The sequence below is a fragment of the Mustela erminea genome, chromosome 16 (genome assembly GCF_009829155.1).
Source record: "Mustela erminea isolate mMusErm1 chromosome 16, mMusErm1.Pri, whole genome shotgun sequence".
NCBI lineage: Eukaryota > Metazoa > Chordata > Mammalia > Carnivora > Mustelidae > Mustela > Mustela erminea.
Genome location: NC_045629.1, coordinates 81,687,413 through 81,702,190, shown reverse-complemented (window position 1 = coordinate 81,702,190; position 14,778 = coordinate 81,687,413). Strand labels below are relative to the sequence as shown.

At 58.3% G+C, this 14,778-nt stretch overlaps 1 protein-coding gene across 6 annotated transcripts in view; it reads left to right on the top strand.

The window, feature by feature from the left end:
* Positions 1-14,778, top strand: part of TRAPPC9 (trafficking protein particle complex 9) — a 500,764-nt gene that overhangs the window by 372,442 nt on the left and 113,544 nt on the right. For all 6 annotated transcript variants that reach the window (XM_032316499.1, XM_032316500.1, XM_032316503.1 and 3 more), the window contains one exon: positions 11,674-11,827. In XM_032316499.1, coding sequence (XP_032172390.1) covers positions 11,674-11,827 — 154 coding nt within the window. The remainder of the gene's footprint in view (positions 1-11,673; positions 11,828-14,778) is intronic.

The window sequence follows — 14,778 nt, the reverse complement described above, 5'->3', positions numbered from 1 at the left end:
TCTTGGACGCCTTCCTGAGGAGCTCTTGCGTGTGCCACGGCTTCCCTTCTGCTCCATGGGGCTGGATTGTGTGCCGGGGCGGGTGCGGTGGGAACTGATGCCAGCTGCTCCCGTCTCCTGAGTGTACCCAGTGCTGGGCACACGGCTGGCAGCTTTTTCAAAGCTCACTGCTGTGCTCTGGAGTTGGCCTCATTATCCATATTTTTACAGCAAGAGAATGCTTCGGAAGGCCAAGTGATTTACCGAGGATGACACAGACTTTGTGACAGGGCTGGGTCCCTGCCACCCTGAGAGCGCCGCTCGTCACCCTGCACGGAGCTCCGGGCTCGGGATTGGAGGACAGGCTGCACCCTGGCCGTGGCCCTGTCAGCAGGCCTGGCGCGCACCTTCCATGTGTGCGCGGGGAAATCTGTCTCCTGTTCCTGTGTGTTCTCCTCATCTAATTTAGGAAATAAGAGCTTTAACTTAGAATCAATGAAATGTATAATTATATGCGGTAGCATTTTGTTGTTGTTGTTAACTAATGGCAGTGGATTTAGTATGATTGAGGCATTTTGTTAACAAAATGGGGGCATTTCCTGGCTTTCATACTGATCAGCTCTGTGGGTGGGGAGTAATGTAATAAGACTTTAGGGCTGCTCTTCCTAGAGCCAACATTTTTTTCGGCTCCCACGTGTCAGGCACTATGCCTTGCGCTGGGCAGGTGAGGACAGGTAGGTCTCTGCTTGTCGCACCGGGAGAAGTACACTCTTAATGTTTGTCTTTACAACAGACGCTTTTCAGAGAAACTACTAGAAGCACAGAGAGTGAGAGGGTGACTCTGCCAGTCAGGGTGGACGGGCAAGCGGGGTGTGCGCGCAGGACGGCGTGGGGCACCAGGATGGTGGCAGCGTGCCGTGATCCAGATGGAGGCAGTGGGATGCCGCGCAGCTCTGTGGCTCGCTTGGGCAGTGGGGAAGGCCCGCACAGCCATCGCGCCGGCACCAGGCAGGTGGAGGCTGGTGCAAAGCCTTCCCGGTCTGACCGTGATTCGCCTTGGAGCTTTCCACTTTGCAGCCGTGCAGAAGGGACACACGTGCCGCACAACTCACTGGGATACGGAGCTTTTCCCGGCTCGTGATGTGCAGGATGGTGGCAGTGGCTGAGGTTCCCAGACCCCAGTGACCACGAGGGCCATCCTGGGCCCACCCGGCCCTCTGGACACTCTGTGAGCAGGACTCCATGTGCTCCGTGTGGCGGTCAGCACTTTGTTCTGATGAGCTTTGTGGGGGGGTTGCCCTCTGCAGGCTCGCGGGGGTGCGGCGAGCACACTGCGGCAGGCATGGCTCTGCTGTGTGGACAGTAGGTTGAGTGTGCGACGTGTTTTGACTTTAAGATTGTTTGGAAATGGTATGGGTTTAGTGGGGCGGACCCCCTGTGTGTGTTGCTGCAGTCTTAGTGGCAGGTCCACCGGGGACTTTATCAGAAGAGCTGCTCGTGGAGGTAGGACTGGTGAAGCCCCCCACTTCTTATCTTCCCTCCCACCTGGGTTCAGGGCCAGCGTCTTTCTCAGGATCGCCACCCCTGCCTCCCCGAGTGCTGGCCCCTCTGGCCTGTCTGACTCCCCCCTCCATGCATCTAGCCCTGTGGCTCTGAGGTCGCCACCTCCTGCCTAGGCCCTTCTGGGGCTGTGTGAGGCTCCCAGGGCCACATTGTACACCGGGTGTCATTCCGGGGCGTCCATGGAGCTGCCCGGCCCACCCGCAGCTCCCTGGGCACGCGCTCCTAGTCCGGGCTGGGCTCAGCCTCCTGACTCCAGCAGCATCCTGCTGACTTCCGCTCTCAGACCTGGCAGGGCCGGGCCCACACGAGGGCCACATACGTGTTAGGGGTTCCTGGTTTTAAAATCTCGTTTCTCCCTAACAGTTTTGGGCATTAGGAAATGTGTTCTAATTTTCATTTGCTAAGGAATCTCCTTTAATTCTGCATTCCTGCTCTTTGTCGATGGCCGTGCAAATGCGACTTTGCACACTGATGGTAATCAGGGAGTTGATGGTTTGCCTGTCACTTTGGGGATTCCACGCCTTGGGAAGTTCACGTCTCCAGTGGCAGTTCTCATCTGGGCCCTGCACTAGTTCCGCAGTGGCCTCGTCACCTGCGACTGCCCCCGCCTCCAGCCTTCCATCCGGCTCTTTCAGTAAGCATGGGGATGACTGCTGCTTCCCTTCTGCTGAACCTCCTCGGTTCCCTTTGTCTAAAGAAAGCCCTGGAAGCTCTCGGAAACCACTGAGAGGGCACGGAGGTCCTCTGGGGTCCGCAGGTGCTTGTCTTGTGCATCGCCATTCCCCCGCCAGGCAAGCGGGAGCACCTGTAGATCCGGGCGGTGTGTGCACGCTGTGATCTGTCTCCTGGGCGCAAGGTCCAGGGCGCTGGGAGAGGGAGGCGGGGCTGGTGCGGCCCACGTGGAAGGAGGCCGAAGGCCTGGACAGGCTGTGGGGAGGAGGCCGGCCGCACGACCTGGCATCTCCCCAGACCCAGGGGCAAAGGGGAAGGAGGAGTGCAGCCGTGCGGGGGGCGGTGCCACGTGCAGGGGGCTGGGAGGAGAGCAGGCTCGGGCGAGCCGGTGTGTGGTTTGGGCACCGGCGGGAAGGTACAGCTACGATGACAATAGCAACGAAGGAGCTAGAACTTCTCAGAGGCTCCGTATTAAGCATGTGCTGTGCTTGTTAATTCACAGATGGCCTCTCTTTAGACCGGTGTGTGCTCCTTTACAGGTGACAAACCTGGGGTCAGTGTTCAGGACGCTCCTGGGCACAGTGCGAGCGTTCCTAGTAGAGGGAACACGGTCTTCTGGCAAGAGAACAGAGTCCCCGGGGGCAACTCATGCACTCCAGGGCTCTGCCCTGGGGACAGGTTGGCGTCTGCCAGGACACCTGTGGTCTTGTCTGGATCACTCTGATATGAGGAGGCTTGGCGTCCCTGGACCCAGGTGGTGCCCCGGGTCCCCTGCCCCCTGAGACAGGCACGTTGATCCCCACACGTGCTACTCTGGGGCCCGAGTCCCAGCTTTCTCTTGTGTAGGATTGTGAAGTCCTTGGTGAGGGGACCACCACCCAGCTGTGGCGGCAATGGGACGCCCCTGGTCCCCTCCCGAGAGCTGGGCGCCGGGACAGGAGAAGCAGCACACACCCCGTGCACGGCAGAGCAGTGTGCGTGCTCAGGTGGACAGACTCCGCGGGAAGCGCTGGAAACAGCCTGGTGACGTGTGCGCGCTCAGCCCCATGTGATAGGGACGTGATTATGCAGGGATTATGCAGGGATTACGCGGCCGGCCCGCACGTTCAGGATGTTTCCGGTCAGCACTGGGGTGGGCTGCGTAGTGGGATGCTAACCCCGCATCGCGGTCGGTTTCCCCAGCCGGTCTGTCGCCGCTGTACGGAGGCTGTTTCAGGGTCAGCGCATCCTGGCACTGCTGCGGCTCCCCGAGCTCTGCCCCTGTTTGTGCACATCCCCCTTAGGCCCTCTTTCTTGCCCCAAAAGGAATAGCTCCACATTTTTAGCACCAGTTCCATGCAAGGGGGTTCAGATTAATTCTCCACAGTCCTGACTAACATATCAGGGAGGGTATCCATTTTACAGATGCACAAACTGAGGCCTAGAGACACTTGGGTAACTCACCTCTAGCCGCAGGGCTCCCAGGTGACAGAGGATGGGTTAGGACCAGCTGCTCCTTTGTCCACACTGTTCTCCATCCCACAGGGCCCTCACGGTGAGGGGACCCATCCTGGATCCCAGGCTCCATCAGGACTGACGGCGGAGTGCAAACTCCTGTCTGCTGAGCTGGACTCCTGCCCCTTCACATGGTGCTGCCGAGGTTACGGGGTTTTGGGGGAGGCCGGGGCCTGGCTTCTTCCTGCCTCTCCCGGACTCGGGGCCACGTGGATGCAGCCGGGCAAGCCAGGTTAAGCAGGGAAAGCGGCCCGGTGGGAGGCTGGGCAGAGGGAACCCAACTAACAGTGAAGCCGGCCCTCACTCTGCTTCCTGCGGTCCAGAGAGGGAGGGGGCCAGCAGCCTGAGGACACGAAGAGGGAATCTCATTTGCCTGAGTCCTGCTGGCGCCTAGGAAGGTCCTCACGGGTCCGAAAACTAATGCCGATGCACAGAAATGCAGGGGAAGGGGCTTGTGCCTCCATGGCAACTCTGGCCTCGGGGGAAGGGGCTGCTCCGTCCGTGCGAGCTGGTAGGCCAGGCTTCTCCGCAGTGGGGTCGCACCCCTTCAGCTCCCACAGAGGAAATCTGGGCAGCATTTATAAAGGCGGTGTCTGTGCACATGGGGGCATTTCGGAGGCCCAGCCCCTGACCAGCATCACGGAGCCAGCGGTTGTGGAGACCCAGCACCAGGACCCGCTGCTGTCCTGGAGCCGCGGGTATGACACAAGTGCCTCAGAGGACAGCGGGCTAGGCAGGCGGGGAGACCTCGCAGGGAGGCCGTGTCCTGCTGAGTCTTCCGGGGTGGGTGGACTGAGCACCCTCTGGGGCGTGGGGGGCAGGTGGGGGCAAAGGCAGTGCTGTAAGGCGATGGTGCCCTGAGTGCAGGTCCTCTGTGGAGGCAGGAGCACGGGCTTGCAGTGTACCTTCTGTGGGCTTCTGGTGGGCTCCTTGCCTCCTGGGAGCTCAGTTTGTCCCTCTGTAAAGTGGGTGTATTGAGTCTAGAAAGAGCACGTGTCCAGGAGATTTCATGGGTGCTGCTTGTGGGTGGCATGACCCCACCTTCTGGTGGAAGCCGCTGGACGTTGATGAAGGAACCAGCGTGTTCAGATCAGACCCTCACTCTTCTGAGAATCTGTCCCGGCAGTGGGAGGCCACGGTCACCTGACAGCCCCCGAATCCCCACCTGCCTCTGCGAGCTCATGGCGTCCAGACCCAGAAGTTGGGGGGATCCGACACCTGCTGTTTACCATGAGGAACTTGAGTTTCACACAAAGGAAACTCCTCAGTGGCCTTTGCCCCTGGAAGAGCCCGGGCCTCTGTCTGCCTGACGTGGGCAGGGCCGCGATTTGCCACCACCTGTGCACGGGGCAGACTGGGTGAGGGGCGGGCAGTAGGCCTCAGACCATGGCCCCCCCAAGCTCCAGGCTTGGTTACAAGCTGAGTGAACCCCCAGTCTGGCCCTTGAGCCCTGTGGCCACACGGACCACAGCGGTGGCTGGTGGGTCAGGCCCCTGTTGGCACGTGGACACCGTTCATTTCTGAGCGCCTGTCAGGTGTGTCCCCAGTGTCCTGGAGGGTGGGGATGCATCTCTGGTTGCCTCCCGCCCCTGCCTGCTTCCGACTCTAGGCTCCCCATGCCTGGTGCTGGTGAGGAGAGCCCCTCCTCCCATTTGCCATCTCTGTGGCCTTCGGCAGGTTATTTGGTTTTGTTACATACAGATTTAGTCCCTCTTGGGGCTGCTGTGAACACGGAGCTGATGGCCCCCCGGCGGCCTGTGCTTGGCGCGCTCCCTGGTGATGTCCTGATTGGATTGTGCTGGGCTTTGATTTTTAGAATCCGCGGTGTCTTTCTCTTCACTTAAAAATAATAAAGAAAGCGGGTGCCCAGGTGGCTTGGTCGGTTGAGTATCTGACTCTCAGTTTTGGCTCAGGTGGTAATCTTAGGGTCGTGGGGTCGAGCCCCAGGCCAGGCCCGTGCTCCGTGAGGAATCTGCTGGAGATCATCTCCCTCTCTCCTCTCTCTCTCTCTGCCCTGCCCCCGTCTCTAAAATAAATAAATACATCTTTAAAAAAATAATACTAATACTAATACTAATAATACTAATAGAGATAATACTAATTTCTTTATTGTAATTGATCTCTGTGGCTTAAGGGGAAAATGATCTTCTTTGGGTTTGATCCAGATGTCAGGGCTCCTGCCATTTCTGCTTTGAGCCCCTCCCCCGTCAGGATGGGCATCTCCTCAGGGCTGACTGTCCTTTTGCTCGGGTTGTACTTCGTTAGAAGACCCAAGAGGCCGGTCTCGTCAAGCAGACGCCCATGCGATACAGCACCTGAATTTAGAATCCCGGTGCTGTAACGATCAATTATCTCCTAGTGAAAGTTCAATTTAATTATATGTGGCTAGCACTCCTAAACTCGAGTCTCTGATTTGTATTTAAATGTCATCGTCATGACTTCCCTGGTGAGGTTATCTGCTGCTCAAAGACTGAATCACATGATATTTTAAAAACCACCACTTTTATATAGACTTCAGAAACCACAGCACCTTTCTCCAGTGCAAACTCTTGACGATAACGGTCACATTTGGCCATAAAATTAAACATGGGAAATTGGCATTCAGTCGTGGTATTAGTTTTCTTGAACTCTGGCCCATCGAGGATGATCGGAAAGGAACCACGGTGGGGCCCGTCTGGCAGGGCTGCCCACCAGGATGCCTCCTGGAGACTCACTCGTGCGTTTGAATCGAGAGCCTCTGCGGGTCCACGAATGGCCCGAGGTGATTTCTGCGTCTGTGAGCACCTTGGATGCGGGGCTAACCCCCATGACAACAGCCGCTGCCTATACTGGGCTGCTGGTGTCGTGGCACTGGGCTGGCCATTTTGTGTCTGCTGTCTTATTTGATCCACACATAACCTTCACAAGAGGGGTTTAGCCCATCTGAGGTGAGGAGCTTGGGCTGCCGAGTTCTGCATGCCGGGAGGGACCCGGTGATGGGTACCACTGTTCCAGGAGGAGCTGTGCTGGGAGGGTCTGTGCGGCTGGGCCAGCCTTGGGCGGGGCTGACGTTTGGGTGCCGTTGCAGGATATCTGAAGGAGGCTGTCCCGGCGCATGCGTGTGTGGCCTGGGCTTTTCCCCCGATCCGGGATTCAAGCCTGGTCCCTGCGACTAATCCAGACGACCCCTGGCAAAGTGGCAGCACACTTACACACATGCTCAGACTTCTTAGAGGGACCACTGAGCCAGCGGGTGTTCCCCCTACTTTAGAGAACCAGGTTGGCTTTAAAGAAGGCCAGGGGTGTAGGGGAGATACTACTAAGAACACCCTCGAGGGGAGCTGGCGGCCTAGCCCTGGAGCTTGCCCCCCGCGCCAGCCAGTGGCTGTGATGAGAGCCAGGTTCTTCGACCCTCTGCCCATCTACTGGGGACCTGTTGCCTCCTGGCGTCCCTTGTGGATGTCCTCCCACTCTGAGACCGCGGTGGACGGGGAGACCAGAGACCAGATTCTTGGCCCAGGTCAGCCACTAACCACCGATCATTCCCTCTGTGCCCACCACCATGCCTTCACTCGATGGCAAATACAGGTCGTGCCGTTCTGGACAGCGCGGACGGATCTAGGGGGGATCGTGCTAAATGAAGCAAGCCAGACAGAGAGGGACGAACACCACATGATTCCATTTGCACACGGAACCTAGACACACACAGAAACGAACAAACGAGGAAACAAACACTCACAGGCACGGAGAACAAACCAGTGGTTGCCAGAGGTGGCGGTGGGGGACGGCGGCGGTGGGGGACGGCAGCGGTGGGGAATGGGGACGATGGGGTGCCGACCTCCAGCTCCAGGAGAAGTCATCACGGAGACGGGCAGCAGAGCGCAGAGAACACGGTAACGCTGTAGGCCCCTCACTGTGGGGAGCGCTCGGGGTGCGTATGGAAGGGTTGAGTCACTGTGTTGAACCCCTGAAACTCAGGTGCCAGTTACACTTAGATTAAAAATAAAAAAGTAAAAACGAGTAGAAACAAACAAGAACGGCAGAGGTGTCCCGAACACAAGGTGTCCTGTGAAGGGTGATTTCCGTGCCGGTCCCAGTCCCCGGAGGGCCGTCACCGCCCTGTGCCGGGCTCCTACGGCCGCCTGGAGGGCACGTGTGCTCCCCGGGGCCCTCGCCCCGCCTCATCTCTCCTCCCTTTGTCATTTCTGAACGTCGCGTTTTCCGATCTTTTTGTGATTTGCCCACGGATCAGCCTTGGTTTTGAATTATTCTCGGGACACCCGTGGGGGATTGCCCAGATACCCTCCGACGTGTGCGGCCTCACCCCAGGTACCAGAGGTCACATGGGTGTGAGCCCGAGCGAGGAGGGCCATGCCGGGAAGCTGTCCTCCACGTGCATGTGGCCAGTCCCGCGGCTGCCGTGCCTCCTTACGGCTTGGTGTTCCCTTGTCGTTGGGAAGAAGGCTTGCCCACTGAGAATATGGACGTGACGTCGCCGGGGGTGTGAAGCCCACTCCTGCTGCGGGCGGGTGGTGGCCCATGTGCCCAGATGAGAACTGCAGCCGCCCTTTGCAGAATTGCAGACCGCACTCCAGGCCGTGTGCCCGTGGGGGCGGAGCGGCATGTGGCTCATGTTAGTGCTCCCATGCACACCCCCACAGTTGTTCCCGTCCCCAGTGCGCTGCTGTCCCCAGTCCGGTGGCTTCCTGACAAAAGCAAACCCCGCAAGCCGTGATGGCTGAAGCCTGTTGCGTGGCTAGACTCAGACCAGGGCAGCTCCCAGGCACCCGGGTGGAGGGTCCCTCTGCTGCTTCATGGAATGCAGCAGCTTTCAGCAGGCAGAGAGCTCATGCGTCCAGACTCAGCTCCAGGAAAACAGGTTACCGGCCACATGTTGCCCTGGAAGGGAGGATGGAGGAGAGGTGGTGACGCCTAGGGGCTGTGTTCTGAGACCGTGTGGACAGGTCAAGGCTAGCGGTGCTTCCGGTGGTTTGCGGAAGCAATCCTTGGCTTCGGACATGGCATTCTGACTGTGGGATTTTGAGCTGGGTGACCCTAGTGAGTTAGCTTCTTGGTCCCCTAGCGTTCTCGTCTGTGGGAAAGGAGGGATACCGCCTTCGGGACGCTTGCCAGCCTTGCCTGTTGCAGGCGGTGGGGGTGGGGGCTCTGGTAGATTCAGGGGGCGCTGGTGTGTAGATGAGACAGCAGGCTTCGCCGTCCCTGGCACTGTGTCCCATGCCAGCTCTGCACACGGCACGACCAAAAGCCGACTCCCTGTTCGGTGCTCTGCATGCCAGCCGGAGGAAGCTGAAAGCGGAGCTGTAGCGCTGAGTCTGGGCGAAGGCCTCGATGCGGGCGGCCGGCCCCTGGCGTGGGGCAGCGGCTGATGAGGAAGGAGATCACGTTCCTCCCCTGGCTGCAATCACTTGGGCGGATGTCCGTGCACAGCGCTTAGCCCGGGGCTCGGCGTGGGGCAGGTGTCTGTGAATGTCCACCTCCTCCCGCCGTCCGTGTTACGGCACAGCCAGCTCATGCTGTCATCCAGGGTGGAGGGAGGCGGTGCGGTTTGGTGCTTCCGTCTCCAGAAATTGTTCAAAAAGCCGTCCGGAGAAGCTCCCACATCTAACTGCATGGGCACAGCGTTGGGTGTATGTCCCGCCCCTGAGGATGTGGGATGCTGGCCAGGTGCTGCCCCTCTGTGTTCAGCAGCGAGAGCCTGGGATCCAGGATGTTGCCAAACACTTCAAAGGTGAAAGTTATTTTGGGTTACCCGGTGAATGGAAATTGGCCTTTTTTAGTGAAAGCTAGGAAATATCCTGACCTTTTGCTTGAAGAGAACACTCGTTTGCCTTGGTCTGCTTTCAAGGTGGGGGCCTGGGGAGAGCCCTTGCTGAGCGGGAAATTAGGGGTGCTCTTGCCGCACGGGTAGACACCTCACGTGGGAAGAAAAGTACATACGAAAGAGCTAATAAGCTTCTGGAAAAATGTTCGGTCTCTGGAGCGACTCAGACCTGCCAATTACAACATCAGCGAGGCAGCATTTCGCCTCTTCCTAGTGAAGACTGAAACTCTGTCCTGGTCAGGATTGCAGGGGCGTGGCGTGCGGGGCACCATCTCGCTGCCCGTGTGCCTCATGGGGAGCCTGTCTGAGAACGAGCTCAGCGCTCTCAGCCTTGACCTTTTCTGCCCTCTGGATTCAGTCTCTGCTTCGAGACGGGCTCCACACACAGCATAAATGCAGACCGGAAACTGAAGCGTGAAGATGTTTAGGATTCTTTCAACAGTAATCTTTTAAAAATTGGGAGAGCTCTGAGTCTGAAAGCAGGGCGATCGTTGGGTAAGCAATCATATGGCCGCATGAGGGGATGTCCTGCAGACTGGTTTGTGGTGATTTGGCAGGGTTCGTGGTGCCCTGAAAGTGAAACGGTGCGGAGGCCACTGGGGGGCTCAGCCAGGGAAGCAACCAACTGTTGACTTCTGGCTCGAGTCGTGATCTCTGTCCTAGGATCGGGCTCCTAATCAGGCTCCTCGCTCAGCAGAGCGTCTGCTGTCTCCCTCTCCCTCTGTTCCTGCCCTGCGCTCTCTCTGTCTCTCTGTCTCTCTCTCAAATAAGTCTGGGAAAAAGCAGGTGTAATGTAGTCTATGTATATATTTATGTGCATGCAAGTGAGTAAGACAAGATGTGTAATAAATTGTACACATAGAGTCATTCGAACTGTACTGATGTACCAATACATGGGAGAAAGACTAGCATGCAGGTGTCACAGTTAGGGTGTGGGCTTGAGTCCTTCTTTCTTTTTTATGCTCTTCGCTCTTTTCCCACCTTTTTCGGTAAGCCTGTCTACTTCCGCCGTCAGCGAGGAGTCCGTGTAGCTTCCAGACGGAGTTCTGGCTCCGAAAGCCCCCGCGTTCTCTGGGGCAGCTGAGCTCCGGACACCACCTGGCCGAAGGCCGTGTATTTATGGGCAGCTCAGTAGTTTGCTCCAAGCTGCCAGGTGGGGAGTGGAGGCAGGCTGCAGAGTGCCTGGGCCCGGAGCGGAACAAGGGCAAGGTACAAGGTCAGGCAGCCGCGAGGGGCAGAGGTGAGCACTGGCCCTGCGTGGTGGTGGTGGGAAGGCTTGGTTCCCGCCCTGTTTGTTTGGGGAGTACCTGGTCACAGTGTGCAGGTGTTACCCAGGCCTGGAGACCATGGCATGGCCTTGCAGACCTCTGCCCTCAGGGACCTAAATTTCAGTAGACCCCATAGACCCTGAAGCCCACAAGTAAGTGTTTTTACAGCTCCTGATAAATGCCACGGCAGAGATTAATGGTGTCATGCAGGTGGGGCGAGGGGGGTGCCCCGAACACCTTCCTCAAGCTCCAGCCTTGAGAACGGGGGTTCAGGAGGAGAGGGTCCCAGCCTGGGGAGCAGTGAGCACCAAGGCTGAGGCAGGAAGAGCCCAGTGTGTTCTAGAAACTGCCGGAAGTTAGAGAGGGCTGGACACACCAGCAGGTGGGGAGGCTTTGGAGAGGACATGGTAGTGGAGCAGAAACCTGGCAAGGAGGTGTCACAACAGAGGGTCCTGGGTGCGGGGGCAGATGGGGACGGGCGGGGCACGGCTGGTGGGGTGCGACTGAGAGACAAGGGACCGCTGCTGAGGCGGCTCTTGGGGTCCCAAGCATTAAATGATTCCTGTCCCCTCTAAGTGCCCACACCGCATCCTGCCTGCCTCACCCTGGTCCAGAAATGATGTTTTCTCCGGGGCAGTGTGAGTCTCCTCTGAGGTTAGGGTCTCTGACCGTGTCTCCAGGTCGAGGCTGTGCATTGAATCACCTCCGGGGCTGGTGCTGCCCGGGGAGTATGCCAGTCCCTTTCCTTGGAATGAACCCATCTGACCTACTGACAGTGATGAGTCCTACGGTCTCCGGCAGGCCTGTGCTGACGCTCCGACAGGCAGCCGCCGACCCTGCCCTGCTCACTCATTCTCTGCTGTTTCCCTCTCTTAGAATGGCCATTCAAGTGGACAAGTTCAGCTTCGAGAGTTTCCCAGAATCCCCTGGTGAGAAGGGACAGCTTGCAAATCCGAAGCCCCTGGAGGAAGAGAGGCCGGAAGCCCGTGGCCTGGAGATTGACAGCAAGCTGGACGTCCACTGGAGAATCATATCCTTTTCATGGCAGCCACCTTGGCGCGTGGTGCCCCCTACTTGGGGCTTATGCTCCCCAAGAATTACCCTGGGGGCTTTGCCGCCAGGTGCTCAGCACACAGAGCTCAGAAAGGGCATGCCAAGGAGACGCAGACCGTGGCTGTCCTTCCTTAGCCCCTTCCCCGTCCCAGGCTCCCACCGAGAAGGGGTGGATTCAGGGCAAGGGAAGGCCGCCTCCCTGAAATGTCGTGGGTCATGTGTTTCTTTCCAGCATCGATTGTGTTAGCGACACGTTCTCATGCCAGCCTCCCAATGCTGGGCTTGGGAAGTGTCACAAAGTGACAATTTGACACAGGACAGACGCAGTTGCTGCGCGGCTTGGGGGGCGTGGCACAGGTCCCAAGGCACGAGAGCAGCCCCGCGTGACCTGCCATCAGGCCGGAGTCCCGGGTGCACTCACGTTTGCACTCGGCCGTCCTGCAGAACATCTGCTTTGGGGCAGTGTTCCTCAAGGCACCCAAGAGGCCGAGGGGGAGGGAGGAGGCCCCCACGAGGCTTCCTGGCCTCTCTGGGCATGGCTGTGCAGGCTGGGGGTTCGCTGCACCTCAGGGGCCGGGCCAAGCATCATGTCGAGTCTGTGAGGTTCAGGGGAGGAAGCGGTGGGCACAGGGCACTCAGGAAGGCTTCACAGAAGGGGTGACATTAGAGGGGCTTCTGTAGGGTGGGCGATATCCTAGAGGTCTGCGGTGTTAGAGGATGGTTTGCACAAATGTCCCCCAGGAAGAGGCCACTCTGATGTGCCTGCCTCAGTCTCCTTGTTCGTGCCTGGATCCTGTGCTCTGTAGTGTCAGGTCGTCCTAGACCATCTCCCGGGGTTCTGGAAAGGTCCTCAGTCTGTGGCTGGTGGTTTCCAGGAGTTGAGGCACGTTCCTTTGTGTATACTCCAGAAAATCTGGGGCTGGTGGACCTGCGTCCCCAAGTTGCTGGGACAAAATAAGCACTTGCCATGTCACATCGGAGGACTGGGAAACCAGACATTGAAAACCGAGTGCCTGGGGCCTCCATACCACAGCAGCCCACCACGGGGTTCAGGTGTTTGCCTTTGTCCAACGGGATGTGAAAAGGAGGGGTGACTGTAGCCTCCCTCCCCCACTCCCCCCCAACCAGTGCCTGCTGGTGGAATGACAGAGTGACAGAGCCCCAGAGGCAGTGGTGTTCGCCCCGCACACCAGCCCTGCTGTCTCCTATGTTCCTCCTGCCTCTGACTGGTGCTCTTGCTCCCCTGGGGAGAGGTGAGCTGAGCTCCCAGCCAGGAAGTGGTGGGGCCGCCTGCCCAGTGGTGTTGAGGGTATAGCCCTGTTCCCAGCCCTGCTGTCAGGGAGGGTCGGGGGACAGCAGGAGGCCATGGCTCTCCTGTCCTGATATCTGTGGTCACGACGCTGAAGCTCAGGGACCTGGAGAGGTTCTGCAAACTCCGAGATGCTCGCTCCTGGGCCTCAGGGCCTTTGCTTCACGCCGGGAACTCAGTGCAGAGCCAGGAGGCTTGGCTGTGGGTGAATCCACCTCAGCCCCCTGGAGGCAGAGGCAGTGTGTTTGGCAGGCCCGGCAGGAAGGCATCGTCCTTTTGAGTCGTCTCACTGTGGGTCCGGATAAGAGCAGGAAGCCTCGAAATGGGAGGTTTGCACCCCTGCCTCCCCGGTGCCAGGGCTACCGCGGCACCTGCTAAAGATACGCCTGCCACTCTCTGGTGCCACCACTGGGTGGGCCCAGGTCGTTCACCACAGCGAAGGGCTCTGCCGCCCCGTCTCAGCGGTGACAACCGCCCGCCCAGGTCAGCCTTAGGATGTGGGGTGCAGGCATGTAACGGAAGCCCTCGGTCCGGGATGTGCTCTCTCTGATGGGGTGATGCTGACCCTCAAAGTATTTGTGTTCTCTGAAAACAATGACCAGAACAAGCCAGAGTTGTTTTGGGGTTTCTCTTCTTTCAGCTCTGCCTCTTTCAGGAGGTCGACATCCCCGTTGTCTGTGTTGGCTTAATAACTCATGCAGCAACTATGTACGTGTGCGGACACGTCGGTCTCCTGGATGTGGCGATTAGAAGTTTGGGGAGACTGTCCCTCTAGGCGGATCCGATTAGAGAGGAAGCGTATTAAGGGTCTCTCTGTCTCTCCTGTGGCAGCGACATCTGGCGTGGGTGCATAGCAGACTTTTGCTATTGCAAACCTGGATCCAAGCAGATGGAAAGACCAAAGACTGAATTGGCTAATATTTCTATTATGCATTTTAGTAATATTTTCTCAATATTTAGACTTTATACAAAAATTGGAGCCTAATTTGACACTCATCTGCAGTAATAAAAACAGTCCGTCTGTAGCGTGAGAGGCTGCATAGACCCGTTGGTGGGAACTGTGGCTCTTACAGTAGATGCAGACACGCCTGTCTCCGCTGTGGCTGCCGTGACCGGACGAGCAGCCCGGGCAGGCCAGCAACTCCAGCCCCACTGTTCACCCGGTGAGGAGCCGGACGTTCGTTTACGCTCGTGTGCTGGGTCCTGGAGATGCCCTTAGTCCGAGGGAGGAGCAGACCCAGAAATGGGGACTTACAGCGCACCCCGGAAGGGCTGAGGCAGGAGCCTTCCTGAGTGAGGGCTGGCACGTCCCGGAGGCTGAGAGCAGCAGCGACCTATGTCATTCCCCGTGACTGGGAACACGGCTTGCAGACCAGAGGGGCAGTGGGAGCCGGGCCTCCCTTCCCTCACCCCTCCTTCCTTCCTCTTGCCTCCCGCTTGCCCTCCCTGCCAGCCTCAAAAATCTGTACGAAACTCTCTCTCCTGTGTAACTCCTTATCGCCAGTCTGAGCCTGCTCATTTTTAAAGGGAATTTTCCTCTTTGGCAAGAGGAACCGGCTGGTACGTAGCGTCTGTGCGGTCTTCTCGGGGTGGGGGTCTGGGCCTGCACAGGCGTCATC